Below are 15,842 nucleotides of genomic sequence, written 5' to 3'. Positions count from 1 at the left end.
TCCTGTGTTGTGTATAAATTGTAGAATCTTTTCATAATCAGTAGTAAAGATTTTATTTTACCTATGATTAACTCATAAAATTAGTTGAAAATTGATAGGCTTTGGGAAGTAATAAAAAATACAATAGAGGGTTACATATTTAAAAATATTAGATCACTTTGTGTATTGTCAGATGTTATATTTTCACAAGTATTTTCAAAGTTCATGCTATTTTCTCATCTATACATACACCAGTTACTATTTTAACATTCCATTATGGAAGAGAAGGATTGAATCTGGCTATATGAATGTCAGCTTATTTTTCGAAGTCTTATACTGAGAATTCTTTCAGATGCTTTGGGTATATGCTTTCTTACATATCACTGGTCTATATTATTTCATGATGTTAATTATAAAAGGAGTCAAAACATTTAAAAATCTATATCAAAGATAGTTGTAACTTCATTTAGAGTGGTAAACCATTTATCCTTCTGAATAATTTAATTTGGCTGAAAGGTATTCAAAATAAAGATATAATGGCTACTCTTAAATCATAAGTTTTGTTTAAAAATATGGAATTATATGAAGTTATGCTTATTAATCAATATTAATAATTATTACATAAACATCATAATCATAGTAAATTACCCAAACATCTCAGTAATTTATGTTTATATGACAATATTTAAGCCACTCAGCTCCAAACATATCAGATACAATTACATATATGTATATTTACAATAAATATAAGAAGAAGAAAAATGGACAAATTCAGTAAAAATTAACTCTGTGACTTTGTGGGCTTAGAAAACTTTGACAAATGGCTTTCCCATAACTGATAGAGGACCCTCACAATCTTTTCTGCTATTTCTTTATATTCATGTAGCTATAAATATGTGTCATGTGTGTCTTCTGTATTTACAGTATATATACACATATGCATACACCCAAACGTTATGCCTAGACTCATTCATGAGCATGTAGATCCATCTGCACAGTACAATGAAAACATGCTTATCTTCTTTATATAATTTTCACTTACAATTTTTCACTTGTGGAAAAATGCAAAAATATCATACAGATTAATATTCTCTCTCTAAAAATCACTTTTTATGCTTTAGGATTTTTGTAATTTACAAATAAATTATGAAATATAGTTCATTCACAAATTGAAAATAATTACAATGTTGTTACAACAAGGCATTGCTGAGGTTTGAACTGTGGCGTTCTTGAAGTCATCTGTCTTTCAGAACAAAGACATCAATAGTTATTGTTAGTTCTTGATATCTGTATTTTCAAATCACTCATGAAACATGTGAATACACGTCTAATACTCATGCTAGTCAAATGGTTATTGTTAGAGTATGAATCATTTCTGTTCAACTGCTTAATTTTTCCTGACAAGTCTTTAGAACAATCTGGTAAGTCTGATGAAATGACTAAACTAGGATATTTCTGGAAAATTCTCATCCTATATAAAAGGATAGAGAATAAGTGAGAAAGGTCAATCTGAGTGGATACTCAGAAGAAGTAAAAGCGAACACATGAACTGTTATAATTTCATCCACCAGGCCTTCGGTATCTCCTTGACTCATGAGCATCCTGACACATGTTTGGTTCTTTAAAACATTGATTGTACTTTTCCATTAAACATCAGTTGTGGTCCTCCATTGCTCATGTTGTCTGTCATTTCCTGTTAGGAAAATAAAAATTTAGTTAAAACACTCTTTCAGAGTAAGGCATTGGTTTTGTTAACAGGTTTGTAAAAGAGAAATTTCAAGCCATTGAAAACCTTTATTTGGGAGAATGACAGGGATTGATACAGTTTCTGCATTTTTGATGTTGTTTTGTTTTATGTTTTATTTGTTTTTTAACAGGGTTTAGAAATGTGACCCAGACCAGGCTTGAACTTGTTGTGTAGCCCAGGCTGTCCTCAAAATTACAATCCTCTCACGCTTTCTGAGTGTTGAGATTACAGATATGTACCACCAAGCCTAGCTAAGACACTTTATAATGGCATTATCACTTAATACAGTAAAAAGCAAAACAACAAAGCCAAGAAATTAATAGGAAAATGTGTATATAGATGTGAAGAATGAACTAACATAAAAGTTCCATTTGCAATTACAGAAAATATTTAACTAAAAATTTGAATGCTTTGAATTTATATGTTTTATTATCTGTTTTGCATCTAGCAGGGACTCATGTAGCCTAGGCTGGCTACAAGATCATTATGTAGCTGGGGATGACTTTGAACTTCTAATCCTCTTGCCTCCAACTTCTGAGTTCAGAGATTTCACACATCCCTGGTTTATATAGTGCCAGAGGTCAAACACAGGGCCTCTAGCATGTGAGGCATGAAGTCTACCAACTGAGCCACATCTCCAGCCCCTGTTTTGTTAAGAATTAAATCTTTCTTTACACAATGAAAAGTAGAGAAATAGGAGGCCTATTCACATTTTTCAGTTAACATACCACATATGTAGTATGTTAGCAAAATTATCAATTTTTAAGACTGACAACATCTTTCTTCACTTGAACAAGTTTATTTTCAAAAATTCAATAAAAAATTCAAGTGAAAATATTTTCTCGGTAATCTCATCATTCCCACTTCTACCTCATTTCTGTTTGGAGTCGCTGTAGGCATGTGCATAGTAAAAGCAGACCTGAATACATGGGGCTCATCGGGCTTGTGTTGTTTATAAGGAAAAAGAAACTGACTGGTGGGAAGATGAATATAACTCAGTTCTTCAAATGGTCATTAATGAAATTTACTCAAAACACCTTTTTATTCATCCTGTCATAAGAGAAAGAAAAATTCTTAATGAATGCATAAAAATGGAATCTTATCTGATGCCATTTCCCTTCTTTAAAACCTCAAATAAAAATAACTACTTAAAGCCTATAAAACTAAAGTACTAATATTTATTGCAAGATTTTTAGAAAAACGTTTTCTAAAATTTTATAAAAGAATCTTCTTAACTAAATTCACCTGAATGTGGACACAGAACCATTACTGGCAGAAAATAACAGTGAAAATGGATGAGTCTTATCATTTTATTGCAAACTAGCATGTCCAATTTAATACAAAGATCACACTTTAAATTTGGGCAGAGCAAATATGGAAATGTACAAACAGACATACTTTCCCTCAGGCTATAATATCAATATGATTTTCTGTATTTCCTGTTAAATTGTTTGACCAAACCAAGAGCTTTGACTATTTAGCAGCTGGAAATATGGGAAATAAATTGGAAATGTATTTTATCAGATAATTTCACCAGAAGAAACATTCCATATAGAAATTTTGCTATATTAATGTCACCCTTTGGCTATCTATTCATGAAATTTTGGCATGACAGAAATATACTGTTTGTCTTTATCCAGACTCATCTATTATTAAAAGCAAAAGTATGATGTCTGAATGATATATTGAGTTGGAATCATGATGCAGCAGGAAATAAAAAAAATTATGATTCATCCAAGCAGAGCTCTGCTTGGATGTTATAGACAGGCTGAATATTTGAAATATTCAACCAACTTTCAAGCTGCAAGATGCTGCCATGTAGGTTCGTGTCTGCTCCTGAGAGCAACCCTTCTGAAAGTGATGCTTTGAGGGACATACAGCATCAGTCCAGACTGATCTGCTGACATCACGGCTTCCTAAAAGAGGCAGTGCTTCCTGTAGCGACATTACAACATGGTAACTCCCTAGAAGTCAGCGTACCTTGTAGGTAACTCTGGTGTCGGGGGCACCACCGGGCAGCTGGGCAAGTCGGTTATTTCAATAGCCCTCAATCTCTAATGTAAATATAACAATTATACAATAAATATTGCACAAACATACAAAAAGCTAAATCACACTAGCATTAAAAGAGAGCATGAAAGAGCCACTAATCAAATATACAATAATGATCTATTTTTACTTATTTATTCTTCGAATTTATCGGTTCTTCTATTTGTACCATAAGTTCCCTTTTGAAGGAAATGCACAGTTCTGTTTACAGTTGTTTTCTTGGGACAATGTGAATCCCCTCTCCTTATGTACAGACAATATACAAAATGAAGATGGATGAACTACAAATGAATGTTTCTTAACTTCAAAATAACATTATAAAGAAATAGGCTTAGCTTGCGCTACTGTTTATTTTACTGTGTGAATGTACAATTTTATTTTCACAATTATCAACCAAAATAATTTGCCCATTATCTTTGTGAGTTTATTGTACAGATGTTTATCTTCCTTAATAGATGCAGTAACAGGATCTGAATTCAGAAATGTGCACCAAATGTAATAGGAACACAGACAGATTTCTATACAATTTATTCTTTAATGCAACCAATGTAACTTTCTGTTTGAACAGGTTTCATGAAACAATTATGCAAGCACCATTGTATAAAATACAGGCAACGCTATCCAAATATGCATGAAGCTTAGGTGAGAATTAAATGAAGCTTTATATGGATTGTAGTATCTGCACTGATAGACAAGGCTTTTTGTCACTTTACTGAAGAGGTTCTTTTATGCTTGAGGATCTAATTTACATAATCAAATGCATCTACTTACAAGCACAAAGGATGTGCTGGAAAAGGGAATTAATGTGATTTCTAAAGCTGGTGTTATTGAGTGGAGACTGTATTTAGTTTATGTTTTTCCTCAGTATAATACATAAAAATCCATATTTATAAGGTGCTCAATATATTATGAAATGCTATTTCAGGAGCTTTTTTTTGAATAGACAGAGGCTATAAAATTATGCCAAAATGGCTGTACCTATGAATTGAAAAGAAAAAGTCATTTTATAAATCCTGTTTTTAATCCAATAGGGTCAAACTTACAACATGTGGTTCCCCAAATTGTCATCTAAGCTTGCAAGTTGATTCACGTACACTGTAGTGATCATCAAATCACAGCAGTGGGAAACAAAAGGGCAAAACTCACTTTCTCAGCCATTTCATGGGAGTGATGCAGGGAATGCTCCCTTTCTGAGAACATCCTCCTCTGCTCATAGCTGGCTAGCCGACAAGTGAGCCAGGAGGACAGAGTGCAGCCCCCAATGCCGATGCACGCCAGAGACATGGATGCAAGATGCAGAGGATATAGGGATGAGGTCTTCTTAGTGACTGCCCGGAGGAACTGAAAATTCAAGATGCCCCCAATGAGTCCACAGATACAGCAGGCTGAAAAGAGGATCATCTGATAGGAAGAAGAAAGAAGGGTTACAGTTGATCAGGCAAAGAAGGCCAGAACACGGAGCCTTGCCGTGTTGCAGATCAAGAATGGCTACCCTACAGTGGAGAGTGTATTTGCTTTCTAGGAGGTAGGGCAGGTAGATCTGTCAGTGGAGATTTCACTCAGTCTGACTCACTGTACAGGAAGTAGACCACAGAACAAAATTGAACCAATGTTATGTCTTAGGAAATTCTGATGTAAACACAATTTATCTTTGGGCTACTAGATTCAGACTGAAATAGTGTTCATGAAATATAAGTTTCATGCTATTGTGGTTGGAACAGACATCATCTACCTTATCCCTCCTAGAGGTCCTCTGACAGAATCATTAATACAGATTTTGGAAAAATAAACGGTGATCAGGTCAGCTTTTCTGATTGTATTCAGTTTCACTATGTCAGTCTCAAAGTATCCAAACATCTTTTCATTGAGCTGTCATCAGTTCCACTTAACCAGGTGTTTATAACTTTCTACCTATGTGAACTCAGGAAATTTAGTTCAATCCTCCTTCTTTTCATTCATTATTTTCTTGTGTAACTATTTCCCCTAACAGGTAAGTTAGGGATTTCCCACAACTTGGTCCATTATCTTACAAATCTTTGGTGACTCTGTGGCGCCACAGTGAAACAGTATACAACAGCTGTCAAGTGCTGTTTCATTATTCTGAAGAAACACAGAATTTGGTTGTCGATCTTGCTTACTTACTTTTGATCTTACTGTTGATTTGACCTGGGTCTCTGTTCATAGAGACCTAACCTAACCAGGAGCCTTTGCAGAACCAAGTAATTTGCATTCTGTATAGTAAATATTCTGTGAATATTTAAGAAATTTAGTTATTTAAAGAACTCCATATAATTATATTTGTTTTTAGCAACTGCTCCAAATTAGCAGGATTTCATAGCTCCTTTATAGTGTAATACTAACTTATAATCCACTCTTTTTTTTCTCTAAAGCACAGTATCTATTACACAAACACACACACATACACACACACACACACACACACACACACACACACACACACACAGAGTCCTAGTCCTTGGTATCATACCCAGGGCCTGTCATATGCTGGGCAAACACTCTATAACTGGGCTACACCCCAACTAAACCTTTCCTGTCATTGATATACCATTCACATCTCATCTCAAGGACATTTTTAGATTCCTGGATATAATTTTACTTTATTTTTACCCCTAAGAGGAAGGAACAAAGTCCTAACTTTTTCAGAAAGCCTTCCTGGACTTTATTGATCTCATCCTTTGGGAAAATTCCCCAGGGCAAACAGCTTTATACATTACTTTAGTGTTTTCTTAGGCATTAGAAAATACTGTTTGCTGTCAACAGTTATTTGAGTTCAACAAGTGTTTTTTGAGCACTTAGCACCTACAACTGCTGGCATTACAATGAAATGTTCACACATAATCCTTGTGAGCATATTGAGATTTTATGAGAGAGAAGATTTAACATATTGACATGGCAAGACCAATATGAAAACAATATAAATAGGTCATTTTAGGAGTAAGAGAGGAGGAATGTATTGCAGTAGGACTGTAAGAAACTTCTTTGAACACATGCCATCTCAGCTAAGTTCAGGCTGGTGCCAGGAGAGGGCCCAGCATGGATGCCTGAAACAGCACAAAACTTGATAGGGAGGAATTACTACTAGTTTAGCAGTTCCCTTTCTCCAAGTCAGTTCTGTGCTCCTTATGGAATTTATGTCAGGGTACTTATCATCAGAGCTGAAAACCCATTGATAGAGCAATAAAATCTTTTTTAGTATTGATTAAACATAATACAGATAATTGGCTACTAAATCATGGAATCATGGAATCATTCCATCAAGAGGCAAATTGTAGTTCACAACTTGAAGCAAAATTAGCCAGTTATATCCCATTTTACATGATATTAACTTGCCATGCTCCTTCTTGAATGTTTATTTTGGTGTTTACTCATTCACAAATAATACTGATTATCCATTCTAGCCTTCAAGTAATGAATGGATTTTAACTTTAAAACTAGATGATATATTTATTGTCACAGGAAAGCCTGTGTCTTCTGATGTTGTTCTCAATGTCTTTAAAAGCTAATTACATGTCATTAATATGTATTGACAGAATATTGTCACTTAGGAATTAAAATAGTGTTAGTAGCAAAAACAATGGGTCTTTCTGCAAGGAACAATATATTCTAAAATGAAATGGAGATCTTTTATAAAGGTTAAAAACTCATTCAATTTTATGTCTTACATGGCTTATACTGAGTTCAATATTGTATAACTGTATTAATTCAATTATGAACCTAGAAACTTTCACCCACTTGTGAAAGAGATTGATTAAACTCTTGCTCTGGAGTGTGTTACTGAATATGTTAAAGCTGTAGTGAAATGCTTCTTCTAATCATGTGGCTATTAAAATTTTTTTAAATGTTTAAAAAAATAATTCTTCAAAGCAAAAAAATTCTTTACATATTATTGATACAAGTCCTATATCAGAAATGTGTGTTATGGACATCTTCTTTCAGTCTGTTGCTTGCCTATTTATTGTTCTTAATGACTTTTTAAGACAGAAAATTGAAACTTTAAAAAAATTATAAAGATTTGTGTCCAGGTTCATAACCACATACTGTTTTCAAGCCTCATCAAGCAAGATACTCTATACTGAAGAGAACTTCGGATGGAGAAGTTTTGTAAGAAATTTACAGGATAGCAAGTAATCAAAGCTACCTACCCGTCACTCTTGAGATCTTCAGAAAATGCAGAAGGATAATGTACTTTCTAATGGCAAGTGTATCTACCACCTGCATGATAGTTCCCCCAAAAGTTACTTTTATAATTTATAAGAGAATTAGAAAAGACACAAGTGCCTTTGAAACACTCAGTGTTCCCCTTTCCTCCTACCCTACCTCCCTTCCTTCCACCTTTGCATCCTCTTTGTTTCTTCTCCCAGTAAGTTGTTTCAACACAACCATAAAGAGCATTGATGGTGGAAAGATGTAGAAAGAATGAAGCCCAGGCCTTCATGATGTAAAATTCATAGAGGCCAATTATAAATATCCACAAACATGTTTTCCCCAATGATTAGAGTGTACCTAAATTTTTTAAAATCACCTCACACACAGCTATCACAGTAGGTGCTTTATCTACCTTTTCTCAATAAATATTATCAGAAAGAAAGATACAACCAGAAAAAGGTGAGAGTACATGGAGCAGTTCCTGCCCAGCTTATGCCTGCCTTTTCTTTAAAAAACTCTCTTTAAGTCCAAAGAATACTTCCTAGGGTCCCAGTGTAGTATTGATTTTATCAGTTTGTAAAGTGTTATGATATTTTCTTCCGTATGCAATAAAAATAAATCAGGCCCTTTCCTTATTTCCAAACCCTCATAAAACGTCATGGAAGACAGAGGGGCGACCACATTTCAGCACTTAAGATTCTCTGCCAGCCAACATCAGAGTTCACAGAACCCTGTGATAGTAAATAAAACATCTGAAAACACTAACATGTGTGCTAACAGTAATAAGGGAATAAAAATAAATCTTTAAGAATTATCTGTGGGGCCTGGAGAGATGGACCAGTGGTTAAGAACACTTGTTGTTCTTGCAGAAGACACGGGTTGGAATCCCAGCACCCACATGGCAGCTAACAACTGTCTGTAACTCCAGTCCCAGGGGATCTGACAGCCTCTTCTGACCTCCGTGGGCATTGCAGGACACGGGTGCACTTACCTACATGCAGGCAATACATGCATACACATAAAATAAAAATAATAATTTTTTTTTAAAAAAAGAATTAACTGTGGCCACAGCAATATAGCTATCTTGGCACTTTGTGAAACTAGCTTCACAGTCAAGATAGTAGACAATCCTGAGGCCCAGTTCCAAATATAACAAGTTGAATTTCCCACAGACTCAAGCTTTACCTTTATTAGTTCCCTGAAGGAGTCTCTACATGGAAAACTGGAGACAGTGATGTATAGCAAACATTAAATTTTGCTTATCTGTGTGGTTACAGAGTAAGTATATAGAGGGTTGTTTTTGTGGAGTTGGTGTTTTGTCATCGTCTCTACTACTCTTGATGGGTTTCTTTGAAACAATAAACCGAGGATTTATTTGTTAGTCTCCATTTAATCTCAAATTAGTAACATTAAGTATATCAAAGTTTTTTTTCTCTGTTTTTGAAAGCTTATGTTCCAAACACAGAAATGCACAGTACAAACAAGGCAAGAACTTACGACAAGTCCTGATTTTTTTTTGGCGCACAGTATTCCACATATGCCACAAAGAAGAAACTGCAAAGGAAAAGAAGACGAATTATTCCACTTGCACAGGTAGGAGAATCCCTAGATTTGATCTCTCTGTAATTCATTCAGGATACTTGCTCTAGGGGTGCTTACATGTTTCAGATTCCCATAAAAAATAAGAAAGAAAAGTACCCTGTTGCAGAATATTAAAGGCTAAATTTATTTTTTGATAACCAAAATTTGAATCATGTTTTCACCACATGAAACAATGAAGTCAAGAAGCTGCAGCTTCATTCCTCTGATCTCCGTTCACTGTCTCTTCCCTTTCTACTTTCTTAGAGACACAGGTGGTAAGTTCCATTCACACATACTACTCTGAGCTCAACAGCCCATCCTAGATAGGGACTGCAGCAAAGACCAAGAGAGGAGGCATCAAGTAAGGAGACCTCCATGGTAGCTCATTTTGATACAATAACTGCCTCCTTCTGAGAGAAAGACTGACTCTGATGACATGTCAAAAGAAACCAAACAGATGAAGCCATTTAATTTCATGTAAATATTAAACTGGTCATGTAACTTCTTTACACAGGCAAATCATCTAACAATGATAAAAATATTTTGCATCATAAAATGACAAAGAGTTTAATTTGGATAGAAATATTTAGGGCCATTTGAATGCAAATTTGAACACACTTCTGATTTGGCCTAACCATATAACCAAAATAATAAATAAATTAATAAATAATGAGTCCACTAATGGCTGTGAGATTTCCTAAGAAAATTTGTTTCCATTTTAATTTTTAATTTTTTAAATATATCTTTTGCCAGTGATGTGGCTCAGTGGGCAAAGCTTCTTGTCACCAAGTCTAATGACCTGAGTTCAATCCCTGGGATCCACATAGAGGAAGGAGTGAACTGACTCCCTCAAGCTGTCCTCTGGCTTCACACACACACACACACACACACACATTCTCTCTCTACATAAATAAATGCAATAAAAACTTTTAAATGGTATCTTAAATCATAGCTAATAATGTGACAAGTTTCCATTAGGTATTTTGTACCTGGATATAACTTTTAACGATATATGTCAAAATATCTTAAGAAGTCTCTGAAATAATATGCATGTAAGAAATAGATGAAAAACAATGAGTAAGGGAAGTTGTTGTAAGGTTTCTGTCCCCATAAAGGAGAGAGAAAAGATTATAAACCAGGCAGTGTGCAGCAAGAGGTGTCATTGGATACGGGATTGGTAAGAATTTGATAAATTCTTCAAAACCTTTCAAATTACTGGGAAAGGATAAGGATCATTTATTTCATCAATGAAATTAGGTAACTAGTTAACCTTCCAAAATACCATATAGCAACATTAAAATGGAGTGCTTTGAGTATTTACATGCACAAAACTTTGAAAATACCTTAAAACAACTTTAAATATTTGAATAATTTCAGAAGAATAGGAAGGATTTTCCAAATATAGAACCAAAGTCATGGCCCAAAACAGACTTTGTCCTCCTGTGGAGTCTTATTACTTATTCTGGCTGACATGTTTCAAGGCTGTGCTCAAACAATTGCAGCAGGGGCCAGTTCTGTTCCTTTCTGTGCTTTAGGTGAAAGCCTAAATGTGTCCATTTTGTAAGGTTCCCTTAGCAATTACATTATTCAATATGAAAACCCATCCACCAAGAATTCAATCTTGAAATAATTTGGAAGCAGTGTAATTTTGTTGTGTTTGTTGGTTTGTTTTGAAATCTGTAAATATTGCCATTATTTATTTACAACAAAGCTCAAGGGTCCTGAATAGCATCAGCAGAGCTCTCCATTCCTGAGACTTGGTTGCAGCATCTAGGCAGTGATGAACTTGCTGCTTCCCATTGTCCCACTTCATCTGGATGGAGCCAAGGAAAGGGGGCTTATGACTGGGGAGGGTAATGTATGGCCAGAGAAAAATTGAGTGATGTTTTCTTATTGATCTTCAGTTCTGAAGCATAAACAATTCTCTCATAGTTATTTTTGTTAGTATCCAAAATCATGGATATTCTAAGGCCAGCTGAAGAAGGCAGGCTTAAACCTAGCCATTATAATTTATAGACAAAAATGCCACCTCAAAGTTATAAATTAACTTTTTATTCTATTAGCTCTATTTCCTTACTACAAGCCATAAGATTGGAAGGAACCTTAAATGATCATGTAGTTTGGATAGTCTTGACAGTTTACATGTAGGGGTCTGGGAAACTAGAAGTCCAGCAACTTTGGTTAAATATCATTCATGTAACTGAAGACTTAATTAAATATCATTCATGTAACTGAAGACTTAATTAATTATCTAAGTTAATTTGTTTCTAATAGTATATTGGAAATGCTGCTTTTTTTTTTGGTCTTTTTGAGACAGGGTTTCCCTGTAGCCCCAGCTGTCCTGGAACTCAGGTAGACCAGGCTGACCTTGAACTCACAGACATCCACCTGCCTCTGCCTCCCAAGTGCTGAGATTAAAGGCATGTGCCACCACACCCAGTGGAAATGCTTTTCAAAAGGAGCTTTTAGTGTGAATACATTGTATATGATACTAAAAAACACCTGCTAACCTACAACTGCTCTCTTTGCCATGATCAGTGTTAAATTTTGTTGTAATATATTATGTGGAAAGCTTGTTATTGTACTATAGTCTAAAATTTTGTATTTGTTATTTCATATGAATGTTTATGAATGTTTACTAATTTGAAGTACTTTTTGTTCAACATAACTTCATCTAGGATGAAAAGCACTTACCCTTACCACAGAAACTCTTCATCAAGTAAAAAACAAATTTACTAAAGTAAAGCTGGTGGTGGTCAGATGTGTGTGTGTGTGTGTGTGTGTGTGTGTGTGTGTGTGTGTACTACTTGAATGAGATAAGCAGTTTTAAATGAGAAATATCAATCCACGGGAAGCTTGTTTTACTTTTACTATGAAAGAAAAGCAGTATAACAAAGCAGTGGTAAGTCATCAAGTCTACACTATGCAATTAAATGAATCAGTCCTCTAAATGGAATGCATTTGATTCCAATTTAGATTAGATACAAGATACCATCAAGGTCATCAGATGAAATAAAGCTATTATGGAAATAGCATTCTCTATTTTAAATGAGAGTGTTTTGAAATGAAAAGTCTATAGAGATTTTTGCTTTTGTTTAAGGTATAGAAACATGCAAAGATATAATTTCCACCCCAAATTTCAGAATGTCAACTTTTCTAAAACTCATCTGAGAACTGAGGTTCTCAATGAAACAATGAAAATACTTCAATCCAGAGAGAAAAGCTTCTCCAAGAAGTGTTTGAAATGTCTGACTGCTGCAGAGCATGGGAGAGAGAAAAACACAGGTGTTTGTGTCCATGTATGTGTGAAAAACCCTATTCCTTTCTTAGTCCTTGTCTTTTAAGAAGCAATTATCATAAGCCCTGGAAGAAGTGTAACAATGCTTTTTTAAATTCCAGGGTATGTGGAGCATAGACAGCAAGTGTAATTAGAAGAAAGTAGAAGAAAGAATTCATACAGGAGATGCAGGCACTCAACTTGGGTTTAACATCCTATGCATATACTGAGTGAAGGTCATCAATGACTGGAGAAGAGATAAGAGTTTTATTCTAGAGCAATCTCTGATACAAGGCAGAGTTTGGCTGTCACAAGTGGGAGGGTTCAGAATGCTGAAAAATGATCAACCCTGAGGCCAGGACAGGGATATTCTAAGATGAAACTGGTTTATAAGAGCAAAGGTCCTTATCCAGCACCCACCTGTCTTTCACCATAAGCCTATCTTGTGGGAGTACCAGGTGCCAACAGTCTAGCTGCAAGGGACAGGTGAAGGCATGGGAAAAGCTGAGTATGGAGATGAGCAGGGATTCAAGCTGAGGGAGCACTAACACAGGAAAACGATTGTAACATTGGGTTACTCATCTGGAGCACAAGGCAACCACAACCCACGAGGAACAGAATTTGAAGACTATGACATTCCAAAGATAATCATAGGAAGAACAAAATTTAATCCCTCACTGGAATGACTCCTCTCACACTGCCAACCAAATGAGCATATTAAAATGAAATACCAATTCAGAATATAAATAAGACCTTGAAATTTAAGCCAGACCACTCAGCCAAATTCATAATTCAAACATGAGATTTTAAGAAAGACATGCACATTTGGCCAAGGACTTGGTGGTGGATTGGATTATAATGACCATGGAGCAGTCTTGTTTTAAGACAGCAGGTTAAAATTGTTTCTCCACTTCATATTAACTGCTTCAGATGTGACAGTTTGCACTGAAATCCTGTAGCTGTTACAGAAGCTCTGGAGAGACAACAGATACACTGCTACTGCTTTTTCCCCCTTAAAGGAAACACAGACCTGCAAACTGAAATAAATACTTCAGTAGCTGTTATTGACTTCCATAGTTTTATAAAAAATTAGTCCATTTAAAGAGTTATCAGAAAACCCACAAAGGTTAGAAGCTGTGAAACGAATCCCCAAACCATCTAGCTCTGGTAAAATGATGCGTTTATCCTGCAGCTAGACAAGGAGTTGTAGAATTGTGTGGCTACTACCAGGTTCTAAGTATTTTCAGCACTTCAGTCATCTCCTAGTCAAAACTGATGATGACGAACTCTCTTTGAAGAAATATTTTGCACACAGAATGCATATTAAAAAGTTACTTTTTGATATTTTAATCTGATTATGATTTTCTTGCATAAATCTTACATGAATACACACATAAAGATGACCCTCTGACCTGGGGATTTCTAATTTGGGGATCCTATTTCCTTAATGCTTCCTGTGAAATTTGCTTGTGTAAAATTTAGAAAATACATCATTTTGGAAAGCCTTTCTAAAGTCAGTCATTCTCAAGATTATCAATTAGAATCTCGAGTGGTATCAGGCATCAGTGCTTTTCAATCTTCACAGGTGATTGCAGAATACAGTTCTGATCCACGTATCACATGACCTAAGACTCACACACAGCCAGCTGTGCCTTACAATTCAGCATTCTGCAGAAGAAATGACACATTATTACTCTCATGGAGAGATGGACAAACATGAAGGCGAAATTAAGTGCTCTTCAAGGGAGGAACACCAAGCCTCTGATATTTTCTAAACTTCTCCAAATTCTGTTTTGCTATAAGTTATGTAGATTTTTAATTGACCCTGATACCTAATGATCTTCAGGAATCTGACTAATTATACATTAAGAATTTAGAAAGGCATATGTGACCATGTTCAGCTCTGTGTGGGAATTTTTGACAAACCTAAACCTAGTCTTCCCCTATGCCTTGATGTGCATTGGGGATATTTACATATTAGAAACATTCTTTAGACTTCATCAATCATTTTAAAAATGGAAATATCAAATAGGTGAATAAACAGATGCAAGCACAAGATACAATACTGTTCAATGATTAGGAGAAACAAGGCAACTCATCACTCAGACATAGGTGAAACTTAGATGCATATTGCTCAATATGCATACATACTAATACTACTATGTTTATTAGTGACACCTCATATATTTCTCCTGTCAGGTTACAGAATAGAAAACAGAGGCAACAGAATTCCACACAATGAGCATACCCAGTACTCAATTTCTTTTTCTTCTTATTTCATTTTTTTCCCTGAGACAGGATCTTATTGTGTAGCCCTCTGCCCTTAAACTTGTTATGTAGATATTAGATCTTGGTTTCTAATACATTCTTCAATGAAAAGAGCTATGTTTCACAAGTTTCCCTCTGATCTCCACAGATGCCCCGAGGTAGGTGTACCCACACACGCATCATGCACAGCACATATACAATAACAAGTTTTTTTTTTAAAGAATCATCCTGCGTTAGATTAATGTATTTCAACTCTCACCAGAGAAGCTCTCTTATACAACAAATGGTGATTATCACAGAAACCCACAACTGACCAACGTACAAAGAGTAAGAGACTTCTGAGTGATTATCCATAAATTGAACATTTATTTCAAATTTCTGCCTCCAAAGGCTCAGGGATCATTGCAAAAGAGGCGGTAGAAAGAGTGTAAGAGCCAGAGGTGGTGGATGACCACAAGGAGACAGATTTCTAGACAGCTGGGAAGTTACTCATATGGGCTCACAAAAATGGTGACAGGCTGCACAGGCACCATGGAGACTCAAGCCAGACAGAATCTTAGAACAAACCAGGAGAAGTGTATAAAAAACACCAACCCTACTTGAGGAACTATTGAAAACAGATGGCTGCTGGGAAAGAGAAGTCAGTTTCTTTTAAGGGTTTGGCTTTTTGTAGGTTAACCAGGCTCCAGTGGCTTGATCCACACAAAAGAACATTTGGGAACAAAATTAGACCCTGTGGGCATATATATATATATCTCCCATATGCACATGAAA

At 35.4% G+C, this 15,842-nt stretch overlaps 1 protein-coding gene across 6 annotated transcripts in view; it reads right to left on the bottom strand.

The window, feature by feature from the left end:
* Positions 1-225: 225 nt before the first annotated feature.
* Tmem196 (transmembrane protein 196) overlaps positions 226-15,842 on the bottom strand; it is a 57,894-nt gene continuing 42,277 nt past the window's right edge. For 3 of the 6 annotated variants that reach the window (XM_008832615.3, XM_008832630.3, XM_029563276.1), the window contains exons 2-5: positions 9,440-9,496; positions 4,922-5,176; positions 3,707-3,780; positions 226-1,672 (exon numbers count right to left, since the gene is read on the bottom strand). In XM_008832615.3, coding sequence (XP_008830837.1) covers positions 1,666-1,672; positions 3,707-3,780; positions 4,922-5,176; positions 9,440-9,496 — 393 coding nt within the window. In that variant the 3' untranslated portion in view covers positions 226-1,665. The remainder of the gene's footprint in view (positions 1,673-3,706; positions 3,781-4,921; positions 5,177-9,439; positions 9,497-15,842) is intronic. The other 3 variants (XM_008832623.2, XM_008832637.2, XM_029563271.1) reach the window with 2 other exon arrangements.

This window comes from Nannospalax galili, unplaced genomic scaffold, assembly GCF_000622305.1.
Source record: "Nannospalax galili isolate Female #2095 unplaced genomic scaffold, S.galili_v1.0 scaffold450, whole genome shotgun sequence".
Classification (NCBI taxonomy): domain Eukaryota; kingdom Metazoa; phylum Chordata; class Mammalia; order Rodentia; family Spalacidae; genus Nannospalax; species Nannospalax galili.
This window is presented reverse-complemented; position numbering and strand designations above follow the sequence as displayed.